Source organism: Sinohyriopsis cumingii, unplaced genomic scaffold (assembly GCF_028554795.1).
Source record: "Sinohyriopsis cumingii isolate HCF-2022 unplaced genomic scaffold, ASM2855479v2 utg000624l, whole genome shotgun sequence".
Classification (NCBI taxonomy): domain Eukaryota; kingdom Metazoa; phylum Mollusca; class Bivalvia; order Unionida; family Unionidae; genus Sinohyriopsis; species Sinohyriopsis cumingii.
In genome coordinates, this window is record NW_028315919.1 from 2,100,032 (window position 1) to 2,115,536 (window position 15,505).

At 33.5% G+C, this 15,505-nt stretch overlaps 1 protein-coding gene across 1 annotated transcript in view; it reads right to left on the reverse strand.

Moving 5' to 3' along the window:
- Positions 1 to 31: 31 nt before the first annotated feature.
- LOC149773605 (uncharacterized) overlaps positions 32 to 15,505 on the reverse strand; it is a 28,235-nt gene continuing 12,761 nt past the window's right edge. The window contains exons 3-4 of the mRNA XM_089946305.1: positions 13,436 to 13,569; positions 32 to 11,058 (exon numbers count right to left, since the gene is read on the reverse strand). Coding sequence (XP_089802431.1) covers positions 10,585 to 11,058; positions 13,436 to 13,569 — 608 coding nt within the window. The 3' untranslated portion in view covers positions 32 to 10,584. The remainder of the gene's footprint in view (positions 11,059 to 13,435; positions 13,570 to 15,505) is intronic.

A 15,505-nucleotide genomic window follows, 5' to 3' on the forward strand; every position in this document is an offset into this window, starting at 1 on the left:
TTTGGTTTAAAAATTGAATATTGGCATCCTGCTCCTTGCAAATTCTTTTATTCAAATAGCTACTAATATGCAAGCAAATCATGAATTTCTGTTACAAGAGCTAGATTTTATTTAAATTGAGCAAGCAAATCAGTACATGCAAACCAAAAACCATCACCCCAGAACCAGTGACTAGACAATTACAAGACACACATAACCCTAACATTAAAAAAGTACACAAAATAATACATAACACTCAGCACTACCTTCATGTATTGCTATAAATTCAATAACAACACAATAAAAAAATTAAAAACAGATTTCCTATTTGCAACATACCAAAACCTAAAACTACCTTAAAACAAGTCAAATGAAACTATGACACATATGGAAATTTACAACAATAGTATTAAATCCACTTGTGTTGAATTTAATTTAACATAAGTAGCTGTGTTATATTCTCAGAATTAAATAATGAAATTGATGCAATAATCTGCATGTTTAGAGTGATTTGGCATATAAATGTTGATGCTGAAATTCGGACAAAAAAGCAAACCTTTAGATCATTGCTTTCTCCATCTTATCAACTGACAAAAATGTAATACAACTTTTAACTCTAGTTACGATATAAAGCAGATGCTCTGTGAGTGTGTCTGTCTGTCTGTATGTGTATTCTTTAGTGACTGTCACCATCACCTATGTCTGCAAAAGCAATAAAAACCTGCAGTTCATATGCAAAAAACATAAAACCTCCCAAAATGTGTTCCACCTTCCAGTTAATATAACATAGTCATTTGCAAGTGGCATAATTCTACATAATCCACTGAATCAAAATTAACTCCAACATAGCATACTAATTGCATTTCTAAGAGAAAAGAATGATATTATTAACAAAAAAGCCATTATCAGGCGTACTATACATGGGTCAATTGCATAAATATAAAGAAAAGTTATATTTCTAAACAATACAGAAACTAAAAAAGATCTGATCTACAAAAACTCAGCACTGACAAACAGGGCCATCTTAAGAGTGTGTTTGCACGATACAGATGAACAACCGTTAAGATGGGGTGCCATTCTGTGGAGTTTGCAGTATTTTTTCTGAGTGGTGGGTGCTGAAGGTGATGCTGGCCTGGAGCACCATATGCCATGGCCCTGTCTGCAGATTCAGATTGTGAACGAGAACATATCAAATAATAGTACAATACATAACTTGCAAGTTGAGGCATGTAATATTTTTCAAGCATCAACAATGGAAAAATTATTCCATGAAAATTTGAGCATTTTGGGTGAGTTGCTCACCAAACAGTTTTTCAATATGTATTTGTGACTACACATGATAATGAAATTAATTATGTTTGCTTTTACCAAATATGAATAAGTTACAAACCTCACAATGATAATTTCAAAAAATAATAATAAGCATTAATCAAGCTGTAATTTGCTTCAACAACATACAATATCATGGCTGTTAAGTTCCAACTCAGAATTGCCTAAAAAAAATTAATTTATACATCAATCACTATGTAATAGTATTTATTAGAAAAAATATGGACTTAAGGAAATTTTCTGTTACAAAAATATAAAAGAGTGGGACTGTGAGACAGTCCATAATTCTGAGAGGTTATAGCTCTCTCAGGGACATATCACAGGAATGTTGAGGTATAAAAACATAGTTCAGTGTCAGTCTACATGGTTTGGGAATACAGTAAAAGAACAACCTGAGAAAACAAACTAAAGTAGGACCTCATTTGATCTAAAGACACATCAATATTTGATAAAATATAAAATGCCTTTATTACAAAAGAGAGAACTGAGCAAACTTAGAAAACATTGTATACATGTCTCATATAAAAATGTGAAAATAATGTACATAGTCAAACAGACTAAAAAATCTTTTAAAACAAAACACAATTTCAAATTTTGTTTCTACACAAATGCAATTCTTAACTCCAATATGTATGAAGGATAGAATTATGCATACTCAGTAAGCAAGTGGAAATGTAAAACTGAGCTTAGAAAATGGTTTCCATGGAACATCTGTAACTACAATCTCTCAATTGTGGGACATAAGTTACTGTGATTTCATTAAGACATTCTTTCAATTTGATTATATCTTTTTATACTGAACATGGTATTTGAGTGTTTGATCAAAAGCTGGTAAAATGACCAAACATGAGCTATAATAGATGCGATGAAGCAAGCCAAAATCACATCCTGTGAATTCATTACTTTTTGTTCAGTACAAATATTTATGAATTTTGTGTCTGCTACAAAGAATGATTTTAAAAATCCAAAGTCATAATGTTCCTCATGTGGAAACAATAGAACCCCCTTTAAAAATCCATGAATTTAAATACCAATGAAAATATCATTTGTAACAAAACCACAAAAAGTTATACCCATGAAAATATGAATTCACAGTACAGATTGGGAACTAACATGTATACCAGCAGTTATATATTTACAAGGGTTATAACCAGCTGAATACTAATTGTATTTGTCTAGGTATAACATACGTGCAAGTGTACATGGCACAGAACCAGTCTACTTTACATAATGTAAATACAGATCTGGTTGTTGTTGTTGTTGTGGGATTTAACGCCATTTTTCAGCACACATGGTGGCCAGTATTAATGGTGGAGGATGAACCCTGGAAAGAACCACCGACCCACGAGAAGCTACTGGCAAGCTTTCTCACATAGCCACATTGGCTGAATCCAAGACTCGAACCCATGCAGACAAAGGTGAGATGGCAGTGATCCATAACGGAAAGTGCTTTAGACCACTCAGCAACTCGGTGGCCCTAAGTACAGATCTGGGTTCATTTTATTTGGTTATCATAAAAAGAAACAACACTGACCCTGGTCTGTAGGCATATAATTTGATGGCAGATCTGAGTTCAAATTACTGTCATTTGTGTTAAGTTATACACTAGTAATAATGGTAGTATTCACATGTACACAAAACAGTGATACATGTAAAATGACCATCAGCATATTAAGTATAAAATCTTGAAACTGATCTCACCATAGCCAGAAAACAAAACTGATCTCACCATAGCCAGAAAACAAAACTGATCTCACCATAGCCAGAAAACAAAACTGATCTCACCATAGCCAGAAAACAATCTTATCATCCTTCAATAAAATTGTGAAATGCTTCAGGGTTTATTTTTTGGGGTGGGGTGGGGTGGGTGTCTGTAGTGGCTTTATGTCTCAACCAAATGTAATAACAGACTGAAGGTTTGGAACAAATTAGCACCACTCAAAAAAAAATATAACCAACCAAAATAGATGACATTTAGAGTATGGAATCAGTGTTAGATAATAATGACTTCATTTACATCCTATATCACTTTCACAAACAATTGACAAAATGGAAAACTATGGACAAATCTTGCTTTTGAATCTGATGTCATTGAAATCACATTCAAGTTAAGTTTTTGCCTATAATTTTGCAATAATTAATGCTTGTGAAAATAATGTTGTTCACCAAAGACAAATCTGGTTTCCTTGTCTGACCAACTCTTTTTTCAACAATCTGACCAAATGTATTAATCAGGTGAGTGTTAAGAAGAATGCAGAATTGCCCAAAGTATTCCAAATGCCCATGACACAGAAGGGTGATGTTGAGAAAAGCTAAACCTATTTCATCTTATCTGATACAAAGATAAGGCACAATCTGGGAACATAAAAATGTAGTGTTGATATGTCTGATTTAAAAACCTAGAAATGATGTGTACAAACTGAGGAAATGTACTGCCAAAAACTCTTTATTCAATGTTTATATACTTAAGTACTGCCAGAACTTCATTTGCACACTGTACATTTTTGACATTTATTTTATACTATGAAAAGCAATAATGACAAGAGTCAACTGAAGGGAATAATGCTCTATTGGCTGATTAGAATTTCCTGGAATTCAAGGTAAGAACATTTCTTCTTTCACTCTGATGAGTGTTGAAACTATCTTTGACATTTTTAAGCAATACCAAAAGTTTCAAAATAACTGCTATGGCATCCATATTGGATGCAAGATCACCAACATTTTCATTTGGGAGAAATCAGACATCATTCGAAGCCTTTTGGTGAAAACCCATTGTGAAACAAATATCCATTCAGGAGATGGCTGCCATGATAGCCACACTGAATGTCAGATCATCACTGTTTTCATTGAGGACCAAATAATCATCATAAGCCTTTTGGTGAAAACCCACTGTCAATATGACCATCCATTTAGGAGGAGCTGTAATAACTAGATTTATAAAATGGCCACCATAACAGTCCTATTTATGGTCAGAACAGCATGCAATAACAGTGGAATAAACTAGATTTCTGGTAAAAACCCTATACAGATGTGACTTTCATCTAGCTGAACCAAGATTTTAAAGAGAGCTGCCATGATGACCTTAAAGTAAATCAGATCAACACCATTTTCATTTAGGTCCAGCTAGATAGCATAGGTATTGTTGACATGACAATGGATCTAGGAGAAGTAGCATTGTAACATTTTCAAGATGGCCACTGTGATGGCTAGATTGGCAGTCAGATCAGCACCATTTTCATTTAGGACCAACTAGACATCATAACAAGTCTCTTGGTGGAAACCCCATGGCAATATGACTTTCCATTGAGGAGGTGAAGCAAAAGATTTTCACAACTGCTGCCATGGTGGCCATAATGTACATCGGCTCTTCACCATTTTCATGCAGGACCAACTAGACATCAAAAGAAGGCTTTCCGATCAGGTGTAGTGATAACAAGATTTTCAAGATGGTTGCTGTATCAGCCTATTATATATACTAATTGCACCAGTTTCATGCAGGACAAAACAGACATCATAAAAAGTCATCTGGTGAAAAACTACAAGTCAGTATGACCATTTACTTAGGAGGTGTAGCAAGACTAAGAATATCAAGATGGCTTCAAATAAGACCACCCCAGCATCATATGAAATCTTTTGGTAAAAAACCTTTATTGGTATCATCATCCATTCAGGAGAAGAATCAACAAAAGTATTTTCAAAGTGGCCTCCGTATTAGCCACATTTGGTGTCTCAACAAGACCATTTTCATTTAGGACCTTGAAAAGAATATATTTGTGAAGTCACATAGCAATGTTCTAAGTAGTTTAGGAGGACCAGTAATAATAAATTTGGGCTGATGACGGACTGACAACAGATGACAGATCATGGATGACAGGCCATCTCATAAATTCTTCTAGTCTGTGACCAGAAGAGCTAAAAACAGGTTTTGTTTGACTTTTACATATCTTGAACACATGTGTGAAGCATGAGTTATATGACTATAATAACACTTGTTTAGCCATTTCAGCAAAAGACCCATGCCAAGTTGATGAGATAAATATATGCACAGTCCTTCACTAACAATGTAACATCTGTTTCCCTTTTCTATAAATTATGGATGCAACATGAAAGGATTATTGGCATGGTTGATCTATTATTCATCACATTCCTAGCTGTAACAAACTCTATTATTAAAAAATATGTAAGCATATAAAACACAGGAATTGGGGTTTGAATGGGAAGCAATTGCAACATTTTGGCCATTTTGCAGTTGGACAAAAAATAGTGTGGATTAACACATTCCAAGTTTGTACATTTTCTGGAAGTCTGACCATTTAGTCATGTAAATACATTCATAATCTCAGTTGCCTTTCTCACCAACCAATGTCAACAATATCTGTGCACTGGATGAAGCCATGTGTTCAGTCATGTGACTCAAAATGGTTCTAAATTGTTCTACATGTTGCAAGTGAATGATACACTATGTATGTAATAATATACAAATATAAGAGCCCACATCCCGTTAGATTTCTCCACACCAAACCCCTACTGGTATGACCCCAACCCTTGTAATATAAAACTACCACCTTGGACCCCTAAAAATATCTGGCCGCACAAAAACAGAGAATGTTATGATAATGAAATCTCATTATTAAAAATACATATTTATGTAGCCTTGGCCCCACTATCCCTAAATATCTCAAAATTTCTACCTCTAAACATATTTCATACTGTATAGCTGGTTGGTAGAAAAGTTTTCACAGAACAATAAGCAAGTATCAGAGCTTTAAGAAAAGGATGAAAATCTAGAATTTTTCTTAAAGAAGTCTTGTTTTATTTCCAGGATATTTTTAAGATTTCCTCAGATTTGAGAAATTCCTAGACTTTTTATATCAACAATAAAAAGGTTTCTGTGTGTTAAACTTTAAAATTATACATAACTTTGCTTCTGTTACATTACCAGACATACAGACAGAAATACTGATATAGCCTGAATTGAAATAAGCAAGAAAATGAAAAATCTTAATTTGAGGTGAAAATTATTGTTCTGGTGAACTTGGACAAGGCCCCTGTACCATAACACTGTGACCAAGCCCCTCCATAATAAAACTGGGCTCAGACCCCTTAATCATAAAAGTGGGATCAAGTCCTTCCAGTCATAAAACTGCAACCAGGTCTATCTATCATAAAACAGAAACAAGGCCCCTCTGTCATAAAATAGGAACCAGGTTGGCACCTCTTTAATAAAACTGGACCATGCCCCTCAATCAGACTGGGAATATTCAAATGTAGTATTATGATTGGTAAAAAAGACTTTTTGTTGTAGCATGATATTATTATTTTGGGAGAAATGTTTTTAAAAATAACAGACAAAATACAAGGTTAATAGAAGGATTTATCAATCTCAGAAATGTTATATTAAACAACCCCAAAGTCAAGGTAAATATAATATTTCCTGGGTTCATAAAGCCTTGAATGAACCAAAATTAAAAGTCAGTAATTGTTTTATTATAAGACTCTAATTTCCTGCATTAAATATTCAATGGTGTTCAAAGAAAAAGCTATAAAAAAGTACAAAAAGTTATTTTTTAAAATGCTCTAGGAAAACAATATGAATTTAATGGACTGTAATCATGCAGAGAAAAAAAAATGAAAAGTAAAAATGTTAGAGTACCAGTATATTTTTCGTTTCCTTTTATATTTTTTTGTACCAAAGCATTAATTTCATATCAAGGTCTGAGTAGATAAATTGCAGATGAATGGAAAAATGGACAGACATGCAAAAAACATTCCATCACTTAAAGATGATGTGTGATGTATATTCAAGTATGATACTCTAAACAGAACATGTGCTTTGTTGTCAGTAGTCACAGTTCCTAATGTTACCCCACTTATAACGTCACAGGCCAAGCAAGACTTAGGAATCTTATCTCACAGGTGGATCTGGGGGTGGTATGAAAGTGAGACAAAAACAGTTTCTATTTATTAACACATTAACCCCTGGAGGTTTTTGTCGTTTTCGCCTGAAATTTGAATAGGAAACACATTTTGAAAGCTATTTCTGAATACATCCTAAGACATCAACTTCCCAGTGATTTTCCAATAACCTAATGCCTAGTTGTGTTAGAAACATCATTTTTCATTGGCTATTTGGCTCGTGCATGAGCAGAAGGGTAAAAGTTGGAGTTCTTTTTTTTGTTGCCTAATGGACCCATTATTTTCATAACGAGACCACTCTTTATTCGAAATGCCCATCTTATTGTACTTTTTACAAAGGTTCATCTGTCTGTCTGTTTGCAGTTCATACTGGTCTGCCTTAGATATGAGACCGAAAAATCTACAATCCGGACTCACAATCAGATTCCGACACATGGGCAAATTTTGGGTGGAAAAAAATTGGGTCCAAAAAATGAGGTTTTTCCTCTGTATTTCATAGTAGCAATTAGAACTTCCAGATTATTTGGTATCATTGTAGAGCTACATCTGTCTACCTTTCTATAATACCACCCAATTTAGTGTACCATGTATGACTCTGACTCTACAGAGCTTGACAGTAGGCTACTACCTCTTGCCACGTTAACTCATTGCCAGGGGTTAATGTGTCAAGACCAATCCCAACACAGCAAAAGAAGTCATATAAAAAACTACATTAAGGTAAATCCAAATGCAGACTGCATAGTCCCATCCTGTCAGATCTGGGTCTATGAAGTCTGTAATGATTAAACTGCAGAATAATGAACACAGACCCTGATATGCCTGCACATTATGCGCTGGTAGGTTGGGTCTATGTTGCTTGCAGTTGGATCAGATTTATATATATGTACACATCATACTGCTATTTACCTGTGTATAACATGAACCAAGTTTCTAACATTACAGACCCAGATCAGACACATTATAATGCTGTAACAGATCTGGTTCTATGTTATTCACAGCTTGCTGGGCATTAAACAAGACTGAATATAGTACATACACAACTTTATCATTTTGTCATGATGTTCACATACATTCCACAGCTACCATACCACTTCATTTCTTTGTCATGTCTAAGAAAATATAATATATGTTTGTAAATCAATTACTCAAATGCAAACCATCCCCCACCACCTCTTTCTCTCCAGTAACTATCAAAGTTTCATACCATATAACACACTTATATCCACACTTCTAAAACACTTTTGCACAAAACATATTCACTTGAAATGTCAATAGTTTAGTAATGTTAGGACAATTTTAAATTATGCAATTATAAGTACACAAAATAATATAATAAAAATATTTCACAAATGGAATGTTGATTGTTTAATAAAATATGTATTCATTTAGCAGTAAACCCTTTTGAACACCGAATAATTGTAAGTTTTGGTAGACTTGATCAAACACCATTCATAAAATACAAGGCAAGTATGGCATAAATTTGTTCCATTTAAGATGATACGATGTAAATAAGCTGAAAGTTTAATTATTCCTTAGTGACTAATGTGAAAACTGCAAATTTAAACTTGCACAGGTCCTAACCAAAATAGGAATGGTTTTCATGAGCATTTGTTTTTCTTTAACTCTGATTCCTGACATGACGTGACAAATCTGGATCTATGGTTTTGACAAGTTTGACTTTTGTCACAATAACAAGGTATTATATACATCAGCAAGCAGCCCAAAAGAAAAAATACTTATCACTATACCTCAACAAATCTCTGAACCAAAACAAACTTATGCTTTTTCTATTCCAATTGGTCTTGAATTAGCTTTTATAACATCTTTCGTATTGCTTGGTTTCGATTGATCAGTTTTTCCGTGTACATTAGACAGGTACCAAAAATTAAAATACAATCAATTTATCCTGCACTTTTCTAAAATAAGTATTGTTTTATCTCTGAAGGATACGTCAACCCATTTAAAAAAAATATAATGACTCCAAGCTGCACACAAATAATTATTTTTCATTATTTGCATGGTGTCTACCTCTCACAAAAATCCCAATATTGTAGAAACAATAGCATATACAATTCAGAATTTCAGTCTGAGAAAAGCAATTTGGGAATTTTTGTGACACTGGAGCCTGATAAAAGCATAGCAACCCTTACATTACCATGTTTGGTTATGTATATTGCATGCTGCACAGTGATTGACAAAGACTCTGATAATCCATGGCATGTGCAGCAGATCAGTGTCAAACTGCTTAATCTACCTCTGTACTTACTTAACCTACAGTAGTTATTATATCTAATAACTGCCCTAGATCCATAATCACTAAACTATAACAAACAAAATTAAAATACATTAAAAATTAAAATACATGATTTTGGACAAAATTATTAATTTTATGTTTGTATACAATTCTGCTACATGGTAATTCATGCACACAACACAGACCTTGATTAGCTGGTTGCATTATGCAATGAAAGATTTTGGTCAAGACTGGTCATAATTTAGTGTGTATTATACATGATTTTCAATCCAAAGTTGGTTTCTTCTCCATAGCAGATCCAACTCCTGTCGACCATGAGACCTATTGATCTTGACATGTGCACAGCCAGAGACAAAAAAAGTCAGTGCAACTGCACTAGGTAAATATTACAAAAAATGATAATTAAAAGGAAATAAAATGTCTAATCACAGTGTACATTTAGCTCTTACTTTTGTCTTTGTTCGAAACAGCTGCCATTAATTACTAATACTATCAGTCAAGGATGATAATTGATTTCTATTCATTTTTATACCTCTGAATCTCCAATTCAATTTGATGTATCTGTCCATCTGTATGTGTGTCAAGTGATTGGAATGTATCCCTCAATGTTCATCCCTGAATGATCAAGCCACTAAATCATAATGCAGTAAAACACCAATTATGCTGACACATCAGATATGTCTCCCTTCTTAATGTCAGGCAGACTGGATAAGTTTCCACAAAATAAATTGTGTATGTATGGAACACTCCATTAGTCAGTGTGGTCAAAAAGTTTAGAGATCTGGTATTTGCATGACTGATGTTTGACTATAACTTGTAACCTCCCTTAAGTAACACATTCAGGAAGCAAAAGTTTGGGCATTTGTTTCTTCTAATGAAAAAAAAAATGGGTGGGGGTATACATAATAAATTAAGGTAAAGGAAAGTCCATAACTGATTTGATATGAGAGGTGAGTGTTAAGGGAGGTGACCATTATAGTTGGCTGGATTGTATAATACTCTAGTATAAATGATCATTCATACAAACAGTACCTTCATTACTATGACAGGAAGAACAGTCAGTTCATTCTTGATACATTATATCAAGCTTATATACAAAAATCTAATTAAACTGTGGCTTCAATTTTGGATAGAAGTTCCTCTGTCAATTCACTCTCGCACATGATATCTGATTGGCCCTCTAAATTATCACTGCATGGGCGTGATATCAATGGAACCATAGCCATTTCAAGCTGTGATGCAGTCTTCAGATAACGACTATCACGTGATTGCAGAAAGTCCCTGTTCACCGGGTGTATGGAGTCCTTAGAAATGAGACACTGCTCATCTAACTTACTAAAGTCACTTTTACTGGAAAGAGATTCATTTTCCTGTGTTATTATTACACTAACTTCCTCGAGTTTACGTGACTGTTTGGAATTCGGAGCATTACTCTGGTTATGTGAAGTTCCTCCTTGAATATGTTCGCTACTACTAAATCCTTGGCTTGAGCTAGCCTCATCTGTAGTAGGTCTTGTTGATGACCTGGAGTTTTCTGTATGCCTTGGTTGTCCACTTGGCCGAGGTTTTTTAATGACCGGCTGAAGAAAATTAAAGGTGAAATATATAATTAAATTTTAATTATGATATTTTTGTTCCATCTGTATGTGAGATAAAAAAAAATGAATCATGTATATGTAAGTTAATATGTTAAATGAAATCTCTGTCTTCCAGGTATAAGATAATTTATGCTGTGTTATGCAAATATGCACATATTAGACCACTTTCCATTTGCGGCATGCTCTTTTACTGCTTAATTACACTCACTTCACTGTTTCATATCCAGATGTTCTGCAAGAAGTTCAATCCATGATACACTCAGCAGTAAGTAGTTTGACTGTAATTTATTATAGTTGTTTGATATCACCTGTATTCTTTAGCCATGTGGGGATATAATCGATAATAGTTCATACCATTCCACATACACCAGGCAGACTAGTTTGTTTTCTTGATTTTGAGTGTAACTGAGTCACACACCAACACATTTGCATCATACAATAAGTGCCAAAATTATACCACATTCAGAAACCTCACCAGCACAAGTTTAATATAAACAATACACTTTTGTGTACCCCCAGGATGTGACTGAACATATGCAGATGTATGTAAGTACAGTGGAACTTTGCTATAACGCGATAACTGGGGCTCAAAAGATTGGATCGTGTTAATAGCAGGGGGTTGCATTAATGTGGGGTTTTACAATATTTTACTTTTTTCACAGAACAATTCATCAGCACATCTGCATGTATTGATGTCTAATGTATATGATGAATAGGGTATCAACACAGTGTACTATCATGCCGTCATGGCATGCAGTTCATCCATAATACATGTAATTCCAATTCAACATCGAATATATAGCATGAACAGAGTATTAGCACCATTTACTTGCGATCAGATATCGTAATGTTGGGGCTTGCAATTAATCCATAATACATGTAATTCCATTGCAAAAATTGCACACATATTTAAACTATTCAATAATTCTGTCACAGATCATTGTGTGTCTGAATTCAGTGGGAAAAATTAACAGCAAAATTAGGTTTAGAAAGATGAAGCACGTGTACAGTTCACTACATTCCAGGTCTATGAATGGTGTCTGTACAAATTTCATACTGCTAAAACAAAAATCATATGTGTTTCCATGTACATTTATCCACTGTAAGTTTCCAATAATTAACACTTGTATGCCACGATCGTAATATATTAAAATTCATATGCGAACTCTTCCCCAAAATGATAATAAACATTTTACACACTGTTTCTTGTACTTAAATTTTTTTTTTTTTTCCTGGTATGAGAAAAATACACATACATGTATTTAACATGTCAGGAACCATGCTACGATCATATTATATTTGAATTCATATGCGATCTATTCCCCAAAATAATAATAAATTTTTTTATACACATTTTTAATGTAAATCTGAACAAAAATATTTTTTCATGTGCAAATGTATATATGAAATTTTGGGAGCCATGCCACAACCGCGTTATATCCAAATTCGCATTATCAAGGGGTATGTTATGACAGGGTTACACTGTATTGGGTTCATAAAGAAGGCTTTGCTTTTGCAGAAGAAACCTGTAGAGTCCTGCAAATAGAAGGTTCATCATTTATACAGTAAATCTGCTTTTCTCAGTTGCTATTTTTATAATGTTTAAGGAAGAAACACATCTACAAAATTGAACATCAATATCATTTTTTTAAAAGCAGTTAAACAAGCAGTGTGACAGAGTCATACAATTGTTGGACAGCTGAAAAACACATAATTTAGAAGCAGCTAGAAAGAACAAATATGTTTACAATAGTTTGGGTGCTGTTTCATGGAAATATGTGGTACCTATACAAAAATTTGGGATGATAGCTAGTAAAAATTCCCTCTTGTGGTGGAAATGTTTTAGGTAACAATTATTTTTAAAGCCAAAATAAACATTTCTGATTATCTTGCTTGAAATCTCTGTCTGCTATCTTCTGGTACAGCAAATGCATGATAGCAGTAAAAAATTTAACAATATTCAAACAACTTTGTGTCTGATAATAAAAACATAAGGATTACATGCTTTAAAACAAATATGTATGTATGAAACACTTTATGTACCATAGTGGTACATAACTTTTGCCAACAACCATACAAAACACAGCTGACCTATAGGTTTGGATGGTATTCCCGAGCAGATAAATCAGATACTGAAAATTATTTATAACAAAACTGGTAAAGGTTTGATCTGCTAGGAGCAAGGAAACTCCTTAAAGGATTTACCTGGGATATTTTCTTTCTTAAACTTCATACCAAACAATAATTTCCTGCCAATGAATGGGGACAGAATCGTCTTCTTTTAAAAGAAAAGATCCAATCCCCCTAATGACTAAATGTTTAGTGCCTGAAATGAGCTGATGCTTCATTTTATACTCACCCTATGCTTCTTGCCATTTTTGTACTGACAATATTCCCCCATACAGACAATGAACATCATGGTTAAGTAGAAAACAAAAAGGGATCCAAACACAATGCCAGCTATCTCTTGTGGGGTCAAATCAGCATTTTTCCCTGAAAAAAAAAACCAAAATAAAAAAATAAAAAATAAAAAATCAATACATTTTCCCTACAAATGAAGGTATAAGGAAAAAGTACAACTTTACAAACCCATTAAAACTTTTATATATTTATCTCTAAGTATTTTGCTGTGTTGTGTTTCTTACAAAACTATATTTTCATTCATAAAAATCATATTTTTTTTATTTGTCAGTAACAGACTGGATAGATACAAACAAGGTTTTACACTTAATTTATTTAATTCTGCTTGTAGAATACACACTCAGTTTGTATTATGTACTCATGATGGCCCTTGTCTTACCAATGTGCTAACCATGCCCTTAACACACAAGAATTCTGGAAGAGCACATCGTCTCATCTACAAACTGTGTCATGGTGTATTCCGCTATATCTGCCTAATATAAATTTGATTATGGAACAGCAATTAGCTTCAAGAAATGTAAAATGTCACCTCTAAAGTATCAGTCACAGGACCAGATATGCTCACACAAATCCTGTCAATATAATGTAGGGCTACACAGTTGAAGTTTCATGAAGTACAAAATGCTATTTCTAAAGAGTCACTGTCACAGGAGAATATATGCTCGTACATTTTCTGTCAATGTAGGGCTATATAGCTGAAGCCTTCTGAAGTGCAAATTGTTGTCTTTAAAAGGTCATGTCAAAGGAATGCATATGCTTGTACATTTTCTGTCAATGTAGGGCTATATAGCTGAAGCCTTCTGAAGTGCAAATTGTTGTCTTTAAAAGGTCATGTCAAAGGAATGCATATGTTCGTACATTTTCTGTCAATGTAGGGCTATATAGCTGAAGCCTTCTGAAGTGCAAATTGTTGTCTTTAAAAGGTCATGTCAAAGGAATGCATATGCTCGTACATTTTCTGTCAATGTAGGGCTATATAGCTGAAGCCTTCTGAAGTGCAAATTGTTGTCTTTAAAAGGTCATGTCAAAGGAATGCATATGTTCATACATTTCCTGTCAGTATAGGGCTATATAGCTCAAGTATAATGAAGAGTTAAATATTATAATATTATAGAAAGAAATTAGAATATTTGATAAACCAGTTTATCTTTTAAGTATACAATTGTCCAAAATGGATTGGGAGTAAAGTCTTTAAGCATTGACTATAAAATCCCAACCCGATACTGCAGATTTAAAATATTCCAATCATAAGTCAACCAGTGAGTTGGAAGGATAAAATAAACCACAAATTAAATTTTTTAAAGATAATAATAAATTGAAACAAGAACAAAATTAGTCATGTATTCACTTAAAATAAAGAAATTTTTTAAAGTCTAGCCTCCATTATCAACACAAATAGTTTCTTATAAATTTGATGGATAAAAGTAAATGCTTGGTAAAAAAAAATAGTAAAGGCTTTGATGGTGGAATCTAGGTAACTTTCTACACATCTCAATGTATGTAAATGATGTACAAGTAAAACAAAATATGGAGATGTTCCAGATTAACTAGAGTAGAAAAGACTGCATTGTCAATATTTTAATGAGAAACAGAAAGATACTGGGAGGGTGAAAAGGATAAAAGTTTAGTCTGCATGTACTAAATGTTTAAAAAGTACAGAAAAGAACTGAAGAACAGATAAATAGACATCTATCAGTGAAGTTTAAAAAATGCACAAATACTAGTAGATTAAAACTAGCTTAACCAGACTGGCCAACACCATGGTCCAATGGCATGATCATCAGCTTGTCGGACTACTGGTTAAATGAACCAATAGTGAATTAGGTAAGTTAGCAAATTTTGTGCCCAAAGTACTGCACTAGAGTTGGACATAGAATCTGTCACATTAACATGAGTATACTTAAATAATAACAGAACCATATTCTTCCCAATATCATCAAAAATATTAATAATAATATTTTATACAGTTCTTATTTAATGAGGGTGATTCAATTAATTCATGATTATT